Raw genomic sequence first — 25250 nt, 5'->3', positions numbered from 1 at the left:
GCGAACTTGTTCGTCCGTCCCCGCCTGCCTCCCCGCCGCCCGCGCATCCTCTCCCGCGGCGCATCCGCCCGCCCTCCGGGTCCTGCATCCCCCCGGACTCGGGGCCGGTCCGCTGGCTCCGGCTGGAACGTTTCCCCGCTCGTTTTCCCCGGAGGGGTTTAGTCGGTAGCGGTACACCGAGGAGAGGCTCCGTCCCTCAGGCACCCTGCCTCACCCTGCGGGGGAAGGGAGCTGGGTGGGGGCAAGCCAGGAAGGGAGGATCTCAGTGGCTCTCCTAAAATCTATCAGCAGGCTGCGAGGAGGGAAGAGTTTGGCACTTCGCAGCGAGGCTGGGCTTGTTTTCCCTAGCGGTGATGCCGCTGGACTGAGAGCGGCGCGGCCGCGCGAGTTAGGGGCACGCAGCTCCCCCCTCCTTCCAGCGCCCCCCAGACGAGGTCCAGCGCCTTCAGCCCCAGCGGCTCGTCCCTGCCGCCCCACTGTATGAGCGCTGCTCCGAGGACAGGGCGGCTCTGCGCCTGCTAGGGCTGCTCTCCGCCCCCCCCTCCCCGGACTTCCCCACCACCGACGAGGAGCGGCGCGCACCCCGCACCCGGAGAGTTGTCTCGGCAGGCTCCGTGCTATGGCGAGGCTGCGGAGGAGCAAACTAGCCGCTGGATTTCTATTACTTTTCCAGTGCCTGAGCGAGCGCTGCCAGCTCGCCGGCGGGGAGACGCCGAGGCAGAGCCGCGGTAAGCGAGGCCGGTACCTGCCGGGCGGGGCCGGCCCGGGTTCTCCGCGGAGCCCGGGGCAGCGCGGCCGGGGCGGGGTCGGGCCGGGGTCGGGGGCCGGACCGCCTTCGCAGCCCCCGCGGTGTGGGCTCCGCCGGCCGCTCCCCGGGCCGCGTACCCGGAGAGGGCAAGCGCCGTTCGGGGCTGGCTCCCCCTCCTCCCGAGAGAGGCCCGGGGTCCCGGCTTCCCATCCTTCCCTACCCTGGCTTCTCCGGAAAGAGCTCTCTATGACTTCATTTCTTATTTTATTGGGAATTCGGGACTTTCCTCCTTTAATGAATCTGCCCCGCGACCACCGGCAGCCGCTGCTGTTCCTTTCCCCAGCCCCTTCGCGGGGTCCCCGGAGCCTCCTTCCCAGCCATGTACGAGACGCGAGGGGCTCCGCTCGAGCGCCGGGAAGGGAGGGACGGAGCACCCGGAGTCCCCGGGCCAGGCGCCCCGACAGCCTCCCCCGCCCGCCCTCCCGCGCCGGGGCCCCCCTGCTCTCTCGGCAGCGAGCCGTGGAGGGATGGCAAAGTTTCCCTGCAGATCCTGCCTGGGAGAGCTAGCGGGCACTCTGCTCCCCCGCGGAAGTCAGTAGCTTGCAGCCTTCCCTGGAAACTGGGCGTTGAGAGAAGGAGAAAGAGAAGGAAGAAGCCCCAGGGGCTGTGGGACCTGTTCGTTAGAAGCGAGAGGCTCTGTTGACTAAGTTTTCTTGGGGAGTATCAGGGTCCTCTTGTCAGTCTTTCTCGGAGACACCTGTTAATGCGTGACACACAGCACCTGTAGTGCTTTCTCTTGGGCCACTGTAACCCACAGCGTGGGGTTCCCTTTTGATCACTAAAGCCTTCTGTATCCTGCATTCCTGTGCTGTGGAGGGGAAAGCTGCTAAAGGAAATCTTGGCACATTTGCAGATAGTGAGAGAAGTCGTGGGGTTTGTGTGTCAGGGGACCTTTCTGCGGCAGCTTCTGGCTTACAGGTATTTTCAAAAGCTGTGCCTGTGTATTCAAAATACAAGCTAGATTATTATCAGATGGAACACGCCTACTGGCTTCCCTGGTGCAACAGAACTGCCCCTTCTTCCTTTTCTTGAAGGTTTGATAAAAACGTGGAAAGTTTTGTGGTCACCGTGTAACTGACCTGAACAAGAGAGACTGGGTAGTTTTTTTAAATGTCCAGTGAGATTATGCGCTAGACAGAGAGGGAGTTTCCCAGGCAGGGGCCTACCACTGAGTTTTGGAATTGCTGAACGACAGGGTAGCTCAGCAGGTTGCCAGGGCTCACATGTCACTTGGGGCCAAAGGGAAAAACCAGGAGGAGACTTTTCATGTCTTTTTCATGCAACATGCAAACTCCATGTTGCTGTAGGCAACAAATATTGGTATTTGTTCACGTTAGTTATAAAGGAAAAAAAGTGTGGTGGTGATATTAGAAAAAGAGAATTGCTATCTTGTGTGGTGGTGGACTGAACTCACAAAGTTTATTATCTTCCAGCCACTATATCCAGCAATAAGGTATTAGTGCTGACTAAATGAAATATAATTTATCAATGGCCAAAAAAACACCACACATCACTGATTTAGGCTATTAAGTTGTAGTAGTCAGCAATGTCTGTACCACAAGGTGCTAAATAGAAAGTTTACCAGTGGATTTCTTATTTGTAAATAATTTAATAATGTCTTGTGTCTTCCTGAATGTGATATGAATTATGAAGGCGTTTATAATCAGGCAAATATTATTTTGATATTTAATACATTCTGAAGAGAATATAGCAAGTAATTGTTTTCTTCAAGTAGCAAGATGGGCAATCTGAAGTCAGTTTTGACATCTAGATGTTTATAACTTTGGCATCTTTTCCGTAGTTCTTGATTTAAAAAATCTATATTATGACAGTAATAATTAAATGACACTTTAAAATCAGAGTTCTATTTTCTTTTTTTTTTTTTTTTGATTTGTTTGTAATACTGCTGGTGTTTGACAAAAAAAAAAAACAAAACAAAAAAAAACCACAATGATGGACTGTCTAATCAGTGAGAAGAGGATAAATATGTTAAGCCAGAAATTCAGCTTCAGGTTTGTGAGTCAAAATAAAGTGATGTTTCAAAGTTTTACTTTATTTAGCACCTACTGTGTCGCTTTGGATCAGCTCAGATAAAACCTTTAAAGAATGAAAGTATAAATGTTTGAGGTGGCTTCAAATTCTTACGGGGAGGCTGTTTTGACATTTTCTTCAAGTACTCAGTAACAAAACAACTTATTGAAAATGAGTGGAATAACAGTTTCAAGAAATGGAAACATATAGTAAGCCCTGGCAGAGCTAGAGCCCGGGAGGATTTCTGAGGATGCTACCAAAGGGATATGCTCTGATTTCAACAGAGATGGAAAAAATGCAAAAGCGGTTTTTGCCAGCTTCTCAGAATTATCTTACTGGGGAAAATCAAGTCGGACCAACTCAAGCGAAATAATTTTCTAGGCATGCCTCCACTTACCTGGCTGCCCCTGGGGGTTTCTAAACCCCAAGACTTTTTTGCCAGGGTACGAGGCTGCACTGGCCGGAGCGGGGCTGTCCCCGCCAGAGGGCGCAGCGGCAGCCGCGCACCGCCAGCCTCCCTTCCAGGATCCATCCATCCATCCATCCATCCATCCATCCATCCATCCATCCATCCGCCCCTTGGCCCGCGCAGAACTTCCCTTTTGCTGACAAAAATGCTATAAATCCAGGATGGAGGTTGTTAAACATGAGGTTTGTGTGCGTGTGTGTTTTACAGTAACCAAACTGCGTATGACATGAATTTAGTGAAGTGAAACAGACGGTCTCTTGAAAGCTCACAAAACAATTAAGGCTTCCAGTTGTATAAGTGAGGGCTCACTGTTGAAGTGTTGCCACAAAGTCTTGAAAGTGTTACGTTCTTTTGAAAATGTCATCAGTCAGAAGAAGGAGGTTGTTACTGTAATTTTTATTCTGTTAAAGTATGCTCCAGAATCCTGATATAATTTTTATTCATCGGACTGCTGCTGTTTCCAGACACCAGCATTCAGAAGGGGGGGGTAAAATTATTTTTATAGGATAAACTGCTATTAAGGAGTGTTTATCTAGCATTTATCTACTGCTGAAATAGTAACATTTTGTATATTGCCTGAGCTTTACTCTGTTTAAAAAAAAAATCCACAACTGAGACCAAACTTTCATCATTCTACATTAGGACCTTTGACTTCTATCTTAGAAGTATCAAGAGAAATACAAGATTAGACAACATGTATATCAGCTATATTTTCTCTGTTTGCATTTAAGTGGGGTTTTTTCTGTACTTGATATGTAAACAGGGACTATTGGTTTAGAGAATCCTAGTGACATTTGAGAGCAAATCTTACTTGTATATCATATATATTTTACTAAGATTTCCCTCTAAAGCAGTCATCTTTTATTTCAACTTTCATACTGCTTCTTCCTCTTTTTTTTGTGCTTTTTGCCTTTGTCATTTCCTCTGAAAGAGTGGTTTGAAATACTGCTAGTAAATAATGGGTAGATTAAGACTATAATGAAGTTGACTTAGGTCTTAAATTCAGTTTTACAGAAACTCATTTCCACAGATTTAGAGTAAGATCAATACTCATAGTTCACTGAAAGTTTAAAAATCCCTTGGGAAAAAATGTTTTTGGCCTGAATATACCTGTTGGCTCTGAATATACCTGTTCAGAGTTTATATCCTCATGCAGGCATCTAAACTCCAGCAAATACTTGACTCAGATATTGGTTTTGTCTGACATGTAACTTGGAGTTGATGATAAATAACAGGGGATCTCTCTACACTGTAAACAAATGTAGTCAATGAGGGGAAGGTCCTTATAATTTGAAAAGGATTTTTTTGGTCAACAACTTATTAGCGATGGATACAGGCCATTTAGAGCAAAATCTTGTGACATTTACTGCCTTACTGAATACCAGATTCCTCTAAAAAAATGCAGGTCAGGAGGGCTGTTTCCTTTCAAGGAAGAGACTCCTCAGATCAAGGAGGTAGATAAAGAAATGCATGTCAGGTGATGAGAGACTTCCTGACGGAAACAGTCACAGACCTTAGTATTTTTCGTTAAGGACTTTGTGGCACATTTTGGTGGAGCAGTGCTGCAGGTCCCTACACCTGCACAGGCCTCAGGAGATGGAGGTTTGGACCTGAAACTTGTGTTTCCTGCAGGACCACTATGCAGTGATGCCCAGAAAGCTGCTTTGCTTTGAAGTGTGCCAAATACAGCTATCACACCAGAAATGTGCTCTGTTGACTCCTACTGGTTTTTCCCCACAAAGGAGATAAAAATTTAATATTAAAAGGAATAAAAATAAAAGCATAATTTGACCCTGCTTTTTATAAAAGTCACTGTGGTTTCATTGGACTGTGTGAAGTACTGTGCAGTTCTGCTGCTTGTAACCTTAAAAGCCCTGGAAAAAAGAAATCTCTGTAGCAGCTCCAGTTTCAAAACTTACCAAGGCTGCAGTCTCTTAGTCTGAGAACACAGCTGGGGTCACTGATATTTTGCATACCCAATGTGGTTCATGCTTCCTAAGAAAAATGCATACCAAAGGAATTTAAGGCAGCACTGGTTAAGGTAATCTCTCCTGAGGACTCTCTACAGGGGGAACAAAGGTAATTTGATGGGAGCATTTACAGTCCAGTACAAGGAAATGCTGCAGGCTTGCCAGCAGTGTGGAATTATATCCAACTTCTAGGTTTGATGAGGGCTGAGCTGGGAGTGTTAATGCGGTGCAATTGGCAGATAGTGTATTTACTGAATTGAAGAATTGCATAATCACAGCAGCATTATAGAAGAACCTATGAGTTTGCTTTCTATGGAGAAGTATGCAGAAAGGCCATGCTAAGTGCACATGGGGATTGTTTTTGTTTGCGGCTTCTCACAAATGAGCATAAAACATTGCCCTGAAGTAACGTCTGTGAGTGCTGGGTGGTGTGTCTCATCATGGAACACTTCCTCCTCTTTCTCCTCTTTTCTTGTTTTTCATCCAACCAATAAACTTAACTTTGGTTAGAACTCCTTGCTGTCAACATTGAGCAATCAGTTGTGCTAAGCATCTGGGTTTGAAAGGGCTTGTGTAACCTGTTCATCTCCCTCAACCAAAGGGCAGTGTGTTTTGTTTCTGAGTTGGATTTGATCCAATCTTCTGAAAAAGGCAAATGGAGCAGGTTCTGAGGCCAGGTCCAGGGTCAGGCATGGCACTCGAATTGAACACACAATTTCAAAAGTAGCATCTTGATGGGGTGGTGCATCAAGAGAAATGTAAGGATTGATATGAAGATAGGTACAAGACATCACAAGAATCATGCATATGCTCTACTCAGCCATGGTAAGATCCCAAGAGGCATATTCTCTTCAGTTTCAAGCACTGCACTTTCAGAAATATATGGACTAATTGAGGACTGTCATGTGGAGAAAAAAGGAAAGAACACTTCTATAGAGAATAAAACTAAGAGATGACATGGTAACATGCTCGAAGTGTGTAAAAGTATTCCACAGAGGGGGGAATAACTTGTCTTCAGCAGTAACTAATGACTGAAATTGCAGTAAGGTAGATTCCTATAAGGCTAGAGGAACAAATTATCTATGAGCAGTCTTCATCATTGAAACATATTAGATAAACATATGTCCAGAATGTCATTCTGTCAAAAAAGGCAGCTGTTCCTGCCTTGGAGCAAGTGGCTGGATGATGTGACCTTTCTAGGTCTCACCCAGCTATCTGGAATCATTCAGTGTAGATAGCTTTAAGTACACAGGGGTTCACCTTGAACTCTGCAGCTAGATAAAATACAAGCATGAATTCCAGCGCTCTCTTAGCTCGGGGCCTCTGTCTCTCATTTCCAGTGATATATGTGGCTTTAATGTGATTTCAACATACACTTTCTGTGGCTGTAGACAAGATAAGGACATTTAAAATGCTGGTTTAGTTAGTGGTCCTATGTAATGTAAAAAACCTTTTAAAATCAGATTTAGTTCTTACTTGTTTAGAACTTTTATCTTTTAACATGAACACTGTCTAGGTTCCATTATAAGCAGATAATTTTTTTTAAATTCTCATAGTGACTTTTTTGGTCTTTAGGCAGAATCACTTACCTCATGCCATTTTGTTCAGTTAACAATCCTTGACTTGAATAGGAAGAGTTCCACAAAGGGAATATATAAACTGTTCCATTTAACCTTTCTCTGGCAGTGTTTCAAATATATGTTGTGTCACAGTTGATGCTAGAATCTCCTTTGCTTTACAGATGTAATTGAACTGTGTCAAAGGACTGCTTATGTTTCAGGGATGCAGCGCCATTTACAGTGTTTACTGCAGCTTTCCTTAACTGCTGTCATAGGGCACATTCCCTTGGAAGTTTCAGCTGGATTTAGTAGCAGAATAGGATGCAGTGGTTACCCAGTAATAAGCACTTTGAGTTGTATAGTTGTATTTAATTTTTTCTTCTATTCATGCATTACCTTTTTTTTTTCCCCTTTAATCATAATTTGCAAACTGCATCTCTGCAGAATAATTGCATCTTTTCTTCTCACAAGAGTTGCTACTAGGCTGATTGTAAAAGGGGTGTATCGTCCATTGTAAATTCAGCATTTTCTGAAGGGTGAAGTGTTATAGTGTGTTCATCACTATGCAGATTCTTCTTTTATGAGTCAGCAGCTGAACTAAAAATCCATTGGAAAATGCAATTTTGGCCTCCATAGAGAACTGGGAGCCAGTATAAATCTTTTTTGTGACAATTGCTCCATGATATTCTCCAGCTGCATGTTTCTGCTTTCCTGTGTGGGTTAATAGGACTCAATTTGAATTTGCAAGCAAAACAGTGTGCATTTGCAATTCAACCTCAGCCTCTGGGATGCACACCCAAGGCCCTCTGTAAGGAACTTCTTTGTGGCAGAACAGGTTTTAGAGTTCCCAGGTCCATCCTCTTCTGCCCCATCCTGCATCTCCTCCTTGCCCTTCCTGCTTGTTTCAGAGATTGCTTCCTCCTCACTTGCACTGTTTCAGTAGCTGATGTGGTCATGCTCTAGGTCAGATGGATCAGACCTGCTCTTGTTAGTCAAGTGAGATTTAAAAAAGAGAGAGAGAAACAGAAAAGACTACATTTCAGAAGAGGTAGAGGGGGTGAAAATAAAATTATAAGGAGGATGAATGTAGTATTTTGAAACCCCTGAGCATTATAAATCCTCTTAGAACAACATAAAAACTCTGGAAAAGCTGAATTCTGTTCAATGCTACCAGGTGTTATATAGTTTTAGTCAAAAATGTTTAAAGAAAAAACTAGTTGAAATTGGAAAATTATGTCAAATTTGACATGTTCTTGTCAAGTATTTCACTGGCAAGTGCCAAAACAAGTAGTTTTGAGATTCTTGTTTTGCTGATGATAAAATATCTCATTTCAAATTTTGCATTTGGTCTTTTAGCTTATAATTTTTGTATTATATATAAACACAATTAAAAAGCACTTTGATTTGAAGTTTATGTGTTTGTGTATTTACATTTTTTTTTCATTTAATATCTTACAGCTAGCATTGACTATTCACTTTTAATCCGAATAAGATCAAAATTTTGATGAGGATGGGAAATTAACTTTCTAGTCATCTCTAATTGAGACTTACTGCTGTTGAAAATTTGGCTATATAAGTCCTGTAAGAGCAAGCCATTTTATCTTGTAAAAAAACTTACTTTTATTTGATGACAGGAAAGGGGAGAATGGCTGAAAGGAAGAGTCATCTTGATCATCCAGCTAGGGTTTTGGGGTCTTGGTTTTTTAACTTTATAGTATATTTCTCATTCAGGTTGCTTCTTGGTTAATGAGATATACATGACACAACAAAATTAAAAGAGAGCACATTTTCCAGATTGCAGCTGCTGTAAAGATAATAGATTTATATTTTACTTGCAGTGAGTGTATTTATGGACTAGAAGTTTAGCTTTTGGTGTATTACAGAAACCTGACCTCAGTATCAACACCATTTATTACTGGTTCCTATATAAACTTATATATACACACTGATCTAAGTTGTAGTCTCAAATAAAATGGTTAGCATGAATCACCACTATAGATTATCATCAGTTCTGGTTTCCATTTACTTTTTATTATGTCTGTTATTAATTTTCTTTAAAAAAAAGGTTTTATTAATTAAGAATGTATAATGCAATGCTTTTAAGAATGTGTAATGCAGTGCTTTTTAGTTTATTATGCAAATTCTGCAAGACTTAATAATTGAAATGTACAGTTGTAGACTGCGGAAGTACGCAGCTTTTCATGTTTACATTCAGCCACAGAAACCCAAAGGGTTCTTTCCCCTATTAAATATCATGCTAAGCAATAACAAAATTGCTTTCAGTTTTGCTAATGTTAATGAATTTATCCTTCCCAAACCTTTCCTATAAGCTGTTGGAGACATTTCTATCTTTCCAGTGCACAAATGACATAATAACTGTAGTAAGTTGTCCTAACAATTTCTTACCTAGGACAGCATAGCTAAGAAGGGATTACTTAGGTCAGCAAGTATTTCCTTGAGCTGAGAAGCAGTTGTGTCATGGAAGTCTGTTCCAAATGTCCCCATGCACCACAGACCATCAGTAATGTGCTTCACTTTAACAACCTTTGAGCATGCGGTAAAATTGCAGAAGACCCAAATAGAATGTGCCACAGAACATAACGAGAGCATTGAGTTTCTACAGTAGCAAAAAAAATATTTAATTCTAGTATGCTTTGTTTGAAGGCTTGTTGGTCTTTATCTGGTTTTCCTTAGCCTTTGCTTTTCCATTTATTTTTTGACCTAATATACTTGGCTTTTTCAGCTCCTGTTTTGTTTCATGCACAATTACATGGACAGTAATTTCAGAGTTGGTAATACTGGTTTTGATTCAATTCAGAGCCATTTTCTAGAATAGCATAAATGACCTGCAAAACTACTCTTCTTATAGAAAACTTGTTCATTTGAATGGAAAAAATGAACTACTACTATCTTCTGTCAGCTTCTTGAGCTGACCCCACAAACCTCCTGGAAAGCAGCCCAGTGTTTAGAAGAAGGTGGGATTATGTGCCATCTTAGTTGAGATGCCTGAGGATTGGAAGTTCTGCCATTTCATGTTGTGTTGTACTGCAAACTTGGATCCAGCTTGTGTTCCTAACTTTGTTTAGGTGCTCTGATGTTGAACTGCAGACTTTTGACTCCTGTCACTTGTCAGCAAGCATGCTCTACTTCTCCACTGCTGTTTTCATACCACACTTATCTTACAGCTTGCTTGATTGTTCCCATACTCATCATAGATATGTGCTTTATAGTCATAGTATTCTTATAGTTGGAAGACCTTGTAGAAGTATGGTAATATCCTAGTTTTACTAATAAGAAGGTGGTTTAAAAAAGTGACAACCTTGCCAAAATTAAAGAGTCCTCATTTGTGTATCAAAGTATGAGTGGAATTTTTCTGCAGTAGCAGATCTTTCGAGTTTCCCCTTGCTTCTTCAAATTCAGGGGTGTAATTCTCTCTGCATTCTTATCCTTCAATTCCCTAATCTCAGATTTTAAATCCCAGTCAGACCTCTGATCAAGTAACCTATCTTTCTGGAAAAAAATCCAGATTAAAGTTGACTGAGGGCTCTGATTAGTTCAGAGACCACAAGGCTTGGTTTTGGACTACTGTAGATTTTGCCATCTCTGATACTCCTTTCCACACTCAGGCTTGCATCAGGAGAGGGATTTGTTTCTCAGCTGTTTATATAACTTATCCCAAATGGCAACATTTTATAGTCTAGTGTGATAAATTTTTTTGCTAAACACAAGCATGTCTGAAGGATAGACAAAGAGACAAATAGTGGGTCAGATTTCTGCCTGTTGGCACTTTGACAACTTGAAAAGACTCTGTCCAATTCTTCTTGGTTTTGTCTTTGAGTTCTTGGAGAGAAGAGAACGATGGTGTTCCACAAACTGTAAAATTATTTTTCCTGTAATTAAACTTTAAAAATAACAATCCAGATTCAGAAATTGCTAGTCAGAAGAAAGAATTCCAATTCAGTTTGAAGCCCTGTTGACCAGAATGCTTTGATTACTCAAAAAGTTTATCGTCCTAAGAAAACAATCATTGCAAGATGTAGATTATTATTTTGCTTGAAAAATATGATAGCAGGCTTTACTGGGACTGTATCTTCATGACCGTTTAAGGAAAAAGATTATTGATGAATGGTCTATAACACATGCATTTATACATTGTCCATGTATAATACTGTGCCTCTGTTGCTATAAATCATGCTGAAGTTTCCTGTAGAGTAAGTATCTTGCTGAAAACAGAACTGATAGATCAGCAGACTGGTGCTTTTCAGCATCTGCTGTTTTATCACTGATGGTGGGTTTTGTTTGTTCTGCAGAAATAGTGATAAGTTAAAAAAGCTGTATTTTAAAAAGCTGTTACTCTTGTCTTGCAAAGTATATGAGTTTCCCTCCTCCCACCTAATTCAAAAAGAAATTTAAATTATTGTTTAGATAATAAATCTAATAGAGCCATCAGTGGGGGAAAAAAAAAACCAACACAAACCCAAAAAACCAACAAAACAAGAGAAGAAAGCAATAAGAACAATAAAACCAAAAGGCAAGGGGGAGGAGGAGCAATCCACCAAAAAAATAGAAAAACCAAACCTCAAACAGACTTCATGCTTTGGAGTATTTGGGGTTGCATACCTAGGCTCCAGTTATGGAAAACTTCCCTTATTTAGAACTGTGCTTAAACGCTTGCTTAACTGTATCAATCTATACAAATGGTGTCTTACAGATGAGTGGACTGAAAAAGATGTAGATGTTTAAGATTTTTCTCTGATCTTGGACTTTGGAATGTAGCTGACCCAGAAGTCCCCGGACATTTGCAACAGAGGCAATGATTTTTGCAGCCTTGTTGCAGATCCTGAAATTATTTGAGGAGAAAAGGATCTTTCTGCAGGCAGAAAAGACTAAATGCCACCTCCCTGTATAGTTGTAGTGGATAACAGCAGTGAATAATCTCTTTTCTAATGCATATGCATATCGTATTCTTCTTTAAGACCTGGGCATTGGGATTTTTTTCTTCTTTTTTTTTTTTTTTTTTTTTTTTTTTTGGTATGATGTGCAAGACACATTTAGGAGATGCATGAACTAAATATTCACTTAGATTTTATGATCTGTCTCCAAGGGACTGAAATGTGGCCTGAGCTTGAGAAGCAATAAGCACACATGGCTCGCATCAAATTTAAGTGTAAACACTTATTACATGCTGCTTCTTGAATGCAAATTTATGGTTTATTGTTCTGCTCTTTACACAAAAACATTGCTGTTAGCTTCAAAGGATGACCCTAAGATTTTAATGAATTACATTTTTATCCCTAGGCATGTATAGATAGTAAACTGAAGGTGAGGTCTTCCAGATAGGAAGTTTTATCCAGCTTTATCTGTAGAAGTTTGCTGTAGTTAGAGCAGGTTGTAAAATAAAACACATTCTTTTAGCTTTAGCTTTGACCCTCCCATGCGTGTATTTGAATTTCATTATTTTATCCTTATTCTGCTGGTTTATGGCACAGCTTAGTGGGGGTGCATACCAAGCCAGCATTCCTAGTGAAACTTAAAATCTCTGTGGCCGGGGAGATTGTCGAGTGTTTGATTGTATTTTCTGCTGTCATAATTTTGTTTTATTGATCATCATAAATCCACCGTAGTTTTAATTTCATCTCTCTAATTACCTGAGTGTCTGAGATGGATGCTGGTACAGTTGTAGAGCCAGCCAGTTGTCTCTCTTTTTCTAATAATCTATTGTTTGGAGATCTAGGGAAATTTTTGACTTTTAAGTAGAATTCAAATCCATTTTGAGGTTTGCCATAAAGAAGGAGAAGACAAAGAGAGAAGAGATTTAAAAGATTTAAATTCCATATAAAAAGAAAAATAGTTGCTACCCCTGCAAGCCTCAATTTGGCACAGCACTTGAAAATGTGACTGAAGCTTGTGCTTGAAGAGAAGTGCATATGTAAAGCCTTCACCAAAATGGCTTGTGCTAGAACATGCTGGTAGGTGTTGCTAAAATGTTTATAGGGCCTTTTATATGTAGAATTTAATTTAGGGAAAAAGAAAGAGATTGTATTCTACCCTCACATGCTTCAACACAGCCACAGTTTACTCCTAAAAGAGCAGCTTGAGCCAATTTGAGATGAGCCTTTAGCCCACAAAGCCTTGCCTCTAATTCTGTAGTGTGCTCAGCAGCGCTCAGTACGTGTGATGTATTGCAGTGTGGGATCTTTGGTCACAGAACTGCTTGATGCCACTTTCCCACGGGCAGCGAGCATGGCTTGTGTGCTCCCAGGAAGAGAATGAATGAATGGCAGGGATTTTTACCTTGGTGCTGAAAACCTACTCCATACCTCAAAGTTGTTCATTATGCTCTTTAAAGGCATTTGGGATTTGGAGGCTGAAAGGTTCTGGATGCCTGTTTCTCTGCTGATGTTTTTATTTGTATTATTTATTTATAATATATGATAATTTATTTTCTTAATTCTGAGGGTAAGGGCAGTGCTTTTGGTTTCAGAATGCTTGAGACACTTGAAATGGGAAAAGGAGGAGCAAGCAGAGAAGAAGCCATGAGTTGACTGTGAGAGCTATGAGAATATTTGCTGGGCAGGAATGAAAGGCCTGATTCAGTTCGCTGTATACATTTTAGCAGCCGTATTAATTCTGTGAGCCTATTCAGGCTGGAAGTCTAGAGAAAAAAAGATCAAAACATCCATGTGAATTAAAAAAATAGGTTACTTTGAGGACAAATATTCTGCCTCTGTAATTTAAATCTGTAGGGAGCCAGAGAGTGAAGATAGGGAAAGATATATTCAGAAGCTCTATAGGGAAGCCATGTCCTTTTAGGGGGAAAATGCTGCATTCACTATTCTAATTTGGTTTCTTTTTCAGTATTAAAAAGTAATTAAAAAATAAAATAAGAAAAAAAGTTATGTTCTCTGATTCTGTTCTCCTGAAAATCACAGAAAGGAGGAAGGAAGTGTCTGTTGCGCAGTTTAAGGAATGTTAGAAACCTCTAAATTATATAGGACAGGTAAACTGGGAAAGAAAGCTTCCCAATCTTCATCTCCCTGCCAGGTGACTGCTATTATCAATAGCTGCCTTGTAAAAAAATAAATGAGGAATGAAAAGACTTTTTGTCTGGGTCTGCTGGGCTATGCTTCTAGGCATTCAGGAGCTTCCTTTTTCATCACTGAACACCTGTTTTAGCCAGGCTTCAGAAGATGGGGGGAGGACAGGCCAGGAAGGCAGAGTGGGACCCTTCTAGCTGTAGCATTTCTTCAAAGGTCCAGTTGTTTCCATGTTCTATAAACATGTTTTCTGAGGGGAAAAGAGGAAAAAATTTGAATAATAATGATAAAGATAAGTACAGGCTAAGTTCGCTTGGGCCTATGGTAATTTCCTGTATCTTTCCAGCTGTACTGTGGCAATAGCGGTTTCACTTGTAGCTTGACAGAGTAGCCTCTGACCATCCTTGAGGCAGTAAATCCCAGCAGAAAACACCAAGTCATAACCCAAAATAATGGCTTCATTAAACACGGGATGCTGAATTTAAAATGTGTTCTGCTCTCCTTGCACATCCCTCTGCAGTTGTGGGCTGTATTTCCTTAACTTGTTAACTGACATGGAGGATCACTTCGTTTGCCAAGGCAAATTGCTCCAGTCTCCAACATTCCCAGAAATACTAAAATATGTTTCTGATCAGAGATGCCTATCTCCCTCAAGTTGCTCTTTTTATCAGTAACAAGGCATTTCTGCTCTTACTCACTTTGGGATTTTGACACCCACCTGCCAAGGTATTAGTAGGAAGTTCATTGAAATATAGCTATTCCTGCTGTTATATTCATCCAGCCAGCTGGCATCTGATGGCCATCATTCTACAAAGTCAATAAAAAGTTCCATGTACATTTAATGATTTAAAATCATGTTATGTGTTTTTTCTCCCTCCCATCTCTCTTGGTATTTATGCTGTAATATATTTTACTTACCATTTGTGGATTTAGAATGGATTGGTTTGAATTTTGAAATAACTGTTTATAAGAAAAAGAACCTCACAGTTTTAATTTGTGTTTTCATGTTTAACCTTCAAAGCAGACACCGTATGCTTTGGCGTGATGGAACTACAAACTTATAATTGAATATACAAGAACTACTCACTAAAACACAAGCCAATAGCATCTTTACGATTTCTGTCAGAACTTCGCCATCCTGCCAACAGCTCTTGAACTTCCATTTAAGTATTTGGCAGTCCAAGACTGGTTTTTTACTCTCTCTGTTGCTGCAAGATGGCATTCAAGCTTACTGCTGAGTAGAGCTGCAGTGTCTTAAATTAGGGAATCTGTTTTGCTTCCCTAAGATTACTAGCATATGCTTTATAGGAAAAAAAACCAAACAAATCAACTACAACAACAAAAACAGCACCCAAAAAAAATCCACAAAAAGAAATTCACAAAAAGATAAAAACCCTCCACCTCTGGCTGAAGTTATTAATTTAATTATGGATTGTATTTACTTGCCATTTAAAATTTTTGAACATTTTTCTGCATTCTGTTCTCCTTTTTCTCCTCTTTTAACTTTTTAATTTTTCCTTTAATACTGTGAGCAAGAAGTAGAAGTGGAATTTATGTGAGGCCAAAGGAACAGGCAGAGACCCCCACTGTCCTGGAGCAAAGGTTTGGCAGAGAAGTGGAGGCCTGGAAGGGTCTAGGCTTACATTCAGCATCTCTTGCATCTTTGTGAAGGCGATGATGAAGGTCCTACAAATCTTAGAAGAGAAGAAACCTGGAGAAATGCCATAGCCCAGGGATTGTTACATTACTAACACCTTTTTTCAAACGCTGCCTTCAGATGCTTTTCAGTAAGAGCATGAGCTCCTTTGCCTCAGAGTGCAAGGGCAAAAGAAAAATTATGTGACTCCCTAATATTTCTTCTGGACTACACATAAAACATACCTGGTCTTTCCCTAAATTATACTACATAGTCACAGGCAGCAAAAAAAGACGACTTAATATTGTAACTGAGCTTGGCTTTGGGACATACAGCAGCAGAGGTTTAGGCTCTGATGTTAGAAAAACCCCATATTCTTTAGGATGTGGAGTCCAGCACAATAACTTTTGAGATTCTTTCCTCGATGGAAAGATTGTATAGTGTGTAGTTTAGAAATAGAATCACAGAATCATTCATCAGCTCAGTTTACCTTGAAAAAGAAGAGTTGTTCCCAAATAAATGATGACCAAGAAAAGGCAGCGAAATGTGACCTGTTAATTTTCTTGTGCAATAAATGCATCTGAGCATTTAATCTAATATAAAGGCCTATTGTGATACAAAATTAATGACCTGTATGATTTGTTTTTTAAGGTCTGCTATAAATTAGGTGCATCAGTTGGATGTTTTGGGTTTTTTTGCTAAAAAACAATTATCTGGTTTGGAAATTTAATCAAGCCCTTGAATTTAATTATTGTCTCATTTCTGAAAGATGTATGATTGTGAGAATGTTTAGAGCAGATTTCTAGGAAAAAAAATATGTTAAAAGTTTTCTAATCCTTTGCTTAATAACTTCCATGAAACACGTGCTCCATTTAGCCTGGATTGTCTGGTTTTACAATGACCACAATACATTTGGAACACTCTCCACAAAACTGAAAATATGAGACTTTAATGAATAGATGAATATAAGTTACAGTTATGCCATGCAGTTCTGCAGCTCTTACTGTATAGCTCCTTAAGTGCTTAATCTTGGGCATTTACCACTGACGTCAGTGGGAACTAACTGCCCAAAATCTCCTTAAGCGCTTCTAGATGTGTGGTATACAAGCTTATATTTTGCATTTCGTTTGTGTGCATTTATTTTCTATTCAGTTTCAAAACAATGCCAAGTAATGTGGAAGTTTTGCAGCTTAGTAAGCCATTCACTTGGGAGCAAGTTGAATTTCAGCCATTTAGTCTTTTAAATCAAAATAGAAGAGATAATAGTCAGTCTTGGGACCACTAGTTTCTGATCAGCAGTCTGCCGTACTCAACAGGACATTTGAATATGTGTTTCTTGAAGAACATTTCCCATTGGTTCCTGAAGAGCTCAGCTCTGCTGCTGTCACTGACTAGGGGGAAGCTGCTGGTCTGGGAAGCACAGAGCTCCATGTACAAGAGGTTGCCAGGTCTTATGGTCCCCTTTCTGCTGCTAAGTAATTTTAAAAGAAATGTAAACTGTCACAGCTGTGTAGGCAGGATGCAAAATAAGTTAGAAATATTTGGAAGGAACTGTGAGACATTGAGGATTTACACATTGAAAATACTTATGAATACATTTTGACATTCAGTACATAACCTCTTATAAAAATGAAAAGAGAGAAGGGGTGTTTGTAGGTACTTATATCGCAGAATCACAGAATATTCTGAGTTGCAAGGGGGCCACAAGGAACATCAGGTCCAGCTCTTAAGTGAATGGCCCATTTAGGGATTGAATTCACAGCCTTGGCATTATTAGCACCAGGCTCTGACCAACTGAGCTATATATGCATATGTGTAAATATTGTCATATTTAAAGATAAGACTGCATCTCAGTTATACAGTAATTTTTCTTTGTTTTCATTCTTTATTTGCCTATTTCTACATTGATTTTCATATTCTTCATAATAAGGATATTACTTTGAACATTTGGTGCATTTGCTTCCCAGAGGTACCATTCCTTTCACTATTCTCGGAGCATATTCCACTCCAAGTTTTGCTTTTGTTTATTGATGGAATGTCATGTATTAAGGAACATAACCTCCTTTATCCTAGCTTAATTACTGTTTTCAGTATTTTTTTTCATCTTTTTAATACTCAGTACTAATCAAAGTCATAAATCAATAGACTGCAAAGAGCATCTAGTAATTATCTTTTCTCAATGTTGACTTTTACTTTTCCGCTTTTCACTTCTATTAGTAACTCATACAGTTTCTAATAGTACCTCAGTGCGTTCAAATAAAGTGGGTACATAGGGACATCAGGGTTCTTCTGATCACTTTTTTTTGCTAGTCCTTATGCAAGCAACTTCACATGTTGATGATCATTGTGCATAGCTATATCTATGGATGTTAGTCTAAATTTGCTTTCCTTACTCTGTCAAAAATCCTAGTGGCTCCAGTAGTAACTTGTTTGTTAGGGTTTATATCTGTCCCTGATGGAGAAGCCTGGAGTCCCAAGAGGAGGAAGGCACGTGAAGCTCACAGAACTCTCCAGCCCAGGAGGAAGATGGGTCTGGTCACCCAGTGTGTGACACAGCTCTTGGGAGGCAGGTGACTTCTTTTCCCTGAGTCTGATGGCTGTGGCATAGTGATGTGGGGCCTTCCAAGGTTGCTAAACCTGGGGGCTAAAACTTGTGTTGAAACAAAAGCCAAATCATGTGGTATCAATACTGTGGTAGGTATTTACTGCTTCAAAACTCTCCATGGGCTGCAGGATCAAGTTTCAAGGGAGAAAATCCCCTACTTGCTTATACATCTAATTGGTTTCTCTGTAGCAGGTGGATACTTTTGTGTTTGGCATGAGTTATATGCTTAGCATATAAAAGAAAATAGAGGGATAAGCTTAAATTGAAACAAGATGATTGGGGTTTACTACTCTTAAAATACTGTTCTCCTATTTGGGGAAGCAGGAACTGAAAAGATTGGGAATGCCTAATGACTTTTCATAAACAGACCTCATTGGCAGATATGCCTATGTAATTTCCTGCTCTTGAGAGTTTTATGACCTCTTCAGCCCTGAGTTGCTGTCTTTTACTGCAGCCCTCCATCTGCTGAAGAGAGTGAATCTTGCAAGAAATAGTTGTAAGAAGAGAAGGAGCTTTGTTGCTCTCCCTTAGCAAACTATTACCAACTTCCTCAAGATTCTTCATTAGGACACCTGAAGTGATGCATTTTTAAAGAGGGTTTAATTATAGGTCTAGTGCAATGTGAATAAAGAAGGAACTCAGCAGGCCAACAGATGTTGAAGCAAATTATACAAAGTGTTGTTGAAAGAGGAGCCTTTTCAAACATACATACTCAAAGATCTCTTAGAAACTAATACAACAGAGCAATAGTTACTGTTTTCACCCTTTAATGATAATATAAATCAAAAACTTTCTCAACTGAATATCAGTCCAGGCTCAATCTGTATTTTAATGGGTGGGTTGTTTGTTTTGCAGATGGTTTTGTAAAAAACATGTTTTTGTTGTTTCTTGGGTTTTTTTTAAAGATGACTGAATGATGAAAATATATTCCTTCCAGAAAAAGAAAAAAAAAAAAACCTAGAAGCTTTCACCTTTTCCCTCTTTGATTTTCAGTGTTTCTTTCTAGGAAAAAAAAATCTGTTTTTTTTTAATTTAGTAATGCATGACATTTTGTCATGTATCTCATTGTCAAAATGAGAAAAACAGTGATGCAGACAATTATACTCAGGCTTTAGACATTTTGAAACAATTCTTTTAAAATTTCAGTTATATACTGACATAATGATTTTGCCTTTTTTTTTAAGATCTAGGTGACTTAAGAAAGGGAAGATTATTTCTTTACTGTTAATGAAAAAGGTTTGTGGTAGAACTTCTTTTACTTTTCTTCCCAAAGGCATTTGTTACAGTATCCCATAGAAATCGTTAGTTCAAATAGGGAAAATGGTTACTAAAAGAAGAACTGTAGTGGACACGGCAAGACTCTGTGAAAGAGAAAGTAGAAGCAGCTTCTCTTCAAGCAAACAGAGATTCTCATAAATTGGGTTTGGGAACTGGTCTTCTTTAGTATTTCCATAATAAAATTGTCATAAAAATGGGAGTATGGTAGTAAATTCTGCTGTTGTACTCATGATTCCTTTTAATTTGTGTCAGAGGAGGACTAATAATTCCTGTAAAAAAATAATTAGGAGATGGTAAAGTATGAAAAAGGCATGAAATATAACATAGTCAAAATTCTCCCATTTGGTGACTGATTGACAAAATTTCTGCTTCTAAACTAGAAAAAAACCCTTATCATCTGCCTCCTCAATGGAGAAAAGACTGGACCATAAAAATGTATGATAGATGTGGAAAAGTGTCTGTGCTACTAAAACACATGAAAAGCAGCTTTTTAAGCAGTGAGAAGGAAGTACGCTGATATAACTAAGCATAAAATATTTCATAAAGTTCTGATCATTCATTTGCTATAAAAATTCATTCAAATTGCAAAAGGTGCAGAGGAAGCCTATTTGGGATGAAAAAGACAAACCATTCTCTGTGAGGTGGATAAATTTCTTTAGTCTCACAAAATAAAGTCTGAAGGAAGTTGTAATACCCTTCTGTAAATACATTTCAGGAGACAAAAGAGAGAAGAGGAGATATTTGAGGTAAAGAACAAACAGATATATACTGGCCATGAATAAATGTATGCAAATACAAAGATCAGTAACCAGTAGAGCAGAGGGGTTCTGAATGTGGTTCCCTTTCAAAATCGAAGAGATTTCTAATGAGTGCTCACCTAAAATTTATGGAATATTATATAGGGGATACTCATCTGCATGGTACTGGTGTCCTAAGTCTGGTGTTACTGCTGCGTAACTTCACCTGCTCCTTTTGGGTCCTGTAGTGCAATACTGCAGAGGAAGGTGTTATCTCAGGAGGTAATGAAGAAGTCCTTCAACACTGCTCAGTCAATTTTCCATAGATTAACACCTCCAGGAGCAGTGCAAGGGAAAGGTGTTGCCCAAAGTCTGTGACTGGAGATGTAAGAGAAGTAGACATGTTCACAGGCAATCCACTTTTTTTGTATGTTCTGGCCTTGCAATTTCTATTTTGCTGTAATCTGAAAAGACACTTAAATCATGTGTGTTAGATTCTAAAACAAGTGCCACAGCTTCTGCTGCCTGGAGAGCATCCCAGTGGGCTTTTATCCAGGAGACTTGGCTTGCAGTTTCACCAACAGTACTGTCTGTGGTCATGGGTTATATCATAACGTTGCTGTTTCTGCTCCAGATCTCCCAGAGAGAGCGGTTTCTTAGTGTCACAGTTGTGTGTTTAACCTGCTGGCCTCTGCACAGCCTATATGGCACAGTTGTATATCTACAAATTTCACTCAAGGTTTTCCCATAATGATATTATGATAGGTGCTCACATAAGCCTGCTGTACTACTTAGCAGTTTGTCCAGACCTTGCAGAATGAGTATCAAGAGGATGACTGGTCATTGGGTTTTAAAACCAGTGTGGCCCCGTGTAGCGGAGGATTGAAAATTAAGCATCATAGCACTGTGTTTCAGTCCTTCAAGCATTCCCCTGAAGGAATACAGGTATGTCACACACATCAGACAACCTGTTTCCTAATCCTGTGATTAAGTTATGCTCAAGTACCGTGTTTAGATTGTGTTGGCTCCTGAAGGTGATGTAATATCAGATATGGGACAAATGCATTGTGTCATGACAAAGTTGGTGTGGTAACAAATAGTAAAATGTTATCATTATTAATTAGTCTTTTAACTAGCAAAAGCAGTTTAAAGCTAATTCAGAAATTTACTGTAATTAAAAAAAAAATCTAAGGATATTAAAAAGAAAATTTAAAAAGGGGGGGGGGGGGGGAATGGGACATCACATCTGTGTCTCCCAGCACCCACTGACAGGAGAACAAGAACCTCCTTTGAAAGGACAAATGAGCAGTGCTCTGCAATTTGGACTTGGGAAACACAGTGAGAAGATTCCAACTCCTTATTCTGTGCCATTCCTCCCTTTTCTGAAATGTAATTAAGCAAAAGAAAGCAGAAAGACTCAAAATGAGGTTCAGTAGCAGAAAGAATCTTGAAAAAGTGGTGGAATTGGTGGCCCAAATTGCTGCTTCAGAGAGATCACACAAACTGGTTGGTCAGTCTAACAAAGTAGCTGTAACTGGACGTACTGGGAGTATGCTCTCTTGTTTTTTGTCTTCTTGGAGCTTTTTTCAGTCTTATGAAATCTGTTTACTGGGGACAAAGAGCACTAAACATCTCTTCCATGGTCCAGTGTCTCAGTGTCTTTTTTTAGAGTATCCAAGGGAAAACAGGGCTGTACAGGCTAATTTAAAACCTGGAAGACAGATTTAGGAATATATGTATGTCATCATCAAACTAACCTCAAATGCTCTCTGGTGGGCAGCTAAGTAAAAGAGTGTCCATTCCCAGGGTTCACTGAGCATTTGTAACTTTGGTGTTCTATTGTTAAAACCTGAGTATCCATGTATCTTACAAAAAATCTGGCTTAAAGACTTCAAGTGATGAAGACTACAACATAGAAATTTATCCTACAGTTTTAGGATAGAGGCCAAACCAATTTTCAGGAGATTCACTTTCAATCCCAGTTCTTTCAAGTATTGTCTCTGTAAAAAACCTAACTAAAAATCAATTTCTGTGCTTGGTCTCCAGCAGATTTTAGAACAGTGTTTTTTTCTTTATGGCTCTTATCTTCAAGGGTGATGACAATTTTTAATACATTTGCAAAATTTCTATAGCAAGGAAGCTTCCAGCCTGGTTCGAATCACAGGTGGAGTGAAATCACAACTGTGTTGTTTGAGCTCCAGGATTCAGGGAAACATTTATGTTGCCTGTGCTTCCCCACACACAGATAAAGACATATGTCCAAAGAGTTTAGCAAGAAAGAGAAAGATGGCTAAGGGAGCTTTTCATCCTGACTCACCAATACCAGTTGCACACATTTCTGCATCATGTGAAGAGAAACTGTAAGAGCTCCTCTGCCCTCAGGACTCCCACAAAAGGCATGTGTTGCAGCAGTTGTTTTAAATGCAATTGTGATTTAGGAATTGATTTTTGGTAGTGCCTCATTAGTATAAATACAATTTTTTTACCAGGTATCAAAAAACATCAGGTAATGGGAACACCTGAGAGAGAACCCAAATTTCTGTTCTGTGTACATTTGCTATTGAATGCTTTCTTTTGCTTCTGACTTGGTCTTTTTCTTTGGTTCACTGAAGCACTGATTAGATGTACAGTATCATATCCCATGTAATTATTAGCATCCAAGCACTGATTTGATTATAGGGCAGCAGATGTCAGAAAAAAACATTATAGTAATAAGGACATTAATTTAGCAGCCAAATTTTGCTATGGCTGGAAACCTCTTTGTGAGGAGCAAGTGCTGCAATATTTTGCCTGGCATTAGTTTAATGTACTCTTCAAAGATACTTTTATCAGTAATTGGAAAAAATAGGAATGTAAACTTTTAGATTTTTCTTTGGTGATGTTGGAATGTATATCTCTTGCTCCAATGTGAAGATTGAGCAAGCAATAAGTTCACTCTGGTGTGGTGGTGCAATGTTTTATTGTATTTTTCTATGTTCTTTGTATCCCAATGGTTCATCCCTATCTCCCCCATTTCCACGCCCAGTTGGTTTGCACCAGATTCAAGCCGCTCCCCCAGTCCTCCCAATATGGTTATCCCCTCCCTTTGTTCTGGCACCTTCCCTGCCAATCGCCCAAACCCCACCCAGAGTTCTGGATTGTTCTATGCCTATCACCCAAGCCCTCCCTAATTACCCTTATATGGTGCCCATCAATCCCCCAAGACCCTGTCCCCTCAGATACTTCCCCTTTTGGAAATCCCCTAAACCTCAACGCCCCATTGGGGCATGTGATCCTTCTCCCTCCACCCACCAAGACCATGGGACTAGGTGTAGGTCCTCCCCACCAGCGTCCGTCCCTCCTAATCCGCCTATTGGTCCCTAGTTGGGCTACTCCCCCTGTTCAACCCCCCTTTATAAGGTGTGGTAACCCTGCGACTGTCGCTTGCTCACGATGGATCCCGTTCAGTAAATCTTGGATTATATCCAGTGGCAAGCTTATCTGCTACTTTTATCTTTCCCTTCCTCGAGGACTGCTGACTGCTACAGTGCCTGGAGCCTTCACTCCCCAGGGAAGAGCAGAGGCAGAACTTGGCAATGTGCCCCACCCCCGACAATAAAAACAAACAATTTCCCCCCTTGGCTTTTGTGGTGTCAGCATTTGTGAGGGAGCTTGTGGATGGACCACCATGGCAGTTGGTGGAGTGGGCCGTCAAGGTGGTGGTCTGGCATCCATTGTGGAGGCCTTCTTCATGCAGGCCTCCACAAGTGCAAGGAGCATTGGCTCAGGGTAGACAGGCAGCCTGGTGATCACCCTTTTGCATGATTCTTTGGCAGTTTCTTTAGCCACTTCGAGGATGATTGTCGGGTGCATGGCCTGGTCCTCTACTTGTCTGTCCGCCTGTGCTCTGATCTTGTCCATGAACTCGATAAACGATTTGTTGGGGGCTTGTCAGACACTTAAATAAGTTTTGGGGGCTTCTGGGGTAGGTGTGGGAAGGGAAAGGAAAGCCTTCTCTGCTGCTGCCATAATTCTTTCGAGGGCAGCCTTAAGTAGGACTCAGGCCTGTTCCCTAGGTTCTTTGTAGTCTTTTTCGCCACACAGGTGGTCCATTGAAAGTGCTAATTTGTCAGCATCAACAGCTGTATTTTGGTCTGTCCAAAGGTCCAGGAGGAGTGACTGCAAGGACAAGTATATCCCTGCTCCCACAGCATAGACTCTGTGAGCAGGCATGTAAACAGGTCCTTCATGTCCCAAGACACTAGGTCATTTGAGGACAAGGTGGCCTTAAGGAGGCCCTTAAAATATTCCCTTTTCCTCCCAAACTCCTTCTGGGCCTTGCAGAGGTTTTTTTTTGTTTTGGTAGGAGAAGGGCCTCCATTCTCGAAGGCCTCCCCCTACCCCACCAAATGAAATCAGTGCGGCATGAAAGACCACTCCCGGTTCCAGGTTCTGGGCCCCAAGCCTACCGCATCTGGTCCCAGTAGCGTGGGAACTAGATGTCGGAAGGTGGGAACAGGAAGTCAGAAGCAGAGAGGCAGGGTCAGCAGAGAAGGGGGAGGGAACAGGGGCAGGGCTGGTTTCTGCCCCGGAGGCAGGGCTGGTTTCTACCCCGGAAAAGGCGGACTGGTCCTGGAGGACCTCTCACAACGGAGGAGGGAGGGGCTCAGGGTCGTGGGAAAAGGGGTGTGGTGAAGGGCAGGGAGGGAGTTCTGGGGAAGTGGAGGCAGGGGAGGAATTAGGAGGAAGGGAATTTTGGGAAAGAGAAGTACAAGGTGGGGGTCCGACTATGCGGTCCCCTCCATCTTGTGTCCTCCGGAGGCCATTTTGTGGATCGGAGAGGTAGCGGATCGAAGGGTTAGGGGAGGGATAGGGAGATGGGAATGGGGTCCAGGAGAATCAGGAAGGATGAGGGGAAGGGTAGGAAGACGAATGAGGGGGTCAGGGAGATTGGGAGGGCCACAGGGATGAACAAGCGGAATAACTTGAATCGAGGGTAGAGGGATCTGAACTGGGGATATTAAACCTTACAACTTTGGGAGACGGAACTGGGGTAGAGGGTTTAAGGATAGAAGCCCTGGCAGGCGGGTCGACCAGGACTAGGGGGCTGGGGGGTTCGCGAGAAGCCAGGGAGATTGCCA

General features: G+C 40.9%; 1 protein-coding gene across 1 annotated transcript in view; it reads left to right on the top strand.

Annotated features, from left to right (window-relative positions):
* Positions 1-319: 319 nt before the first annotated feature.
* The window catches only part of PLXDC2 (plexin domain containing 2), a 261533-nt gene continuing 236602 nt past the window's right edge, over positions 320-25250 (top strand). Inside the window, exon 1 of the mRNA XM_082298661.1 lies at positions 320-728. Within this exon, the coding sequence (XP_082154787.1) occupies positions 620-728 (109 nt within the window). The 5' untranslated portion in view covers positions 320-619. The remainder of the gene's footprint in view (positions 729-25250) is intronic.

This window comes from Coloeus monedula, assembly GCF_965178545.1.
Source record: "Coloeus monedula genome assembly, chromosome: 1".
In the NCBI taxonomy this organism is placed as follows: Eukaryota; Metazoa; Chordata; class Aves; order Passeriformes; family Corvidae; genus Coloeus; species Coloeus monedula.
Note: the sequence above shows the minus strand (reverse complement) of the source record. Positions and strands in the feature narration are given on the sequence as shown.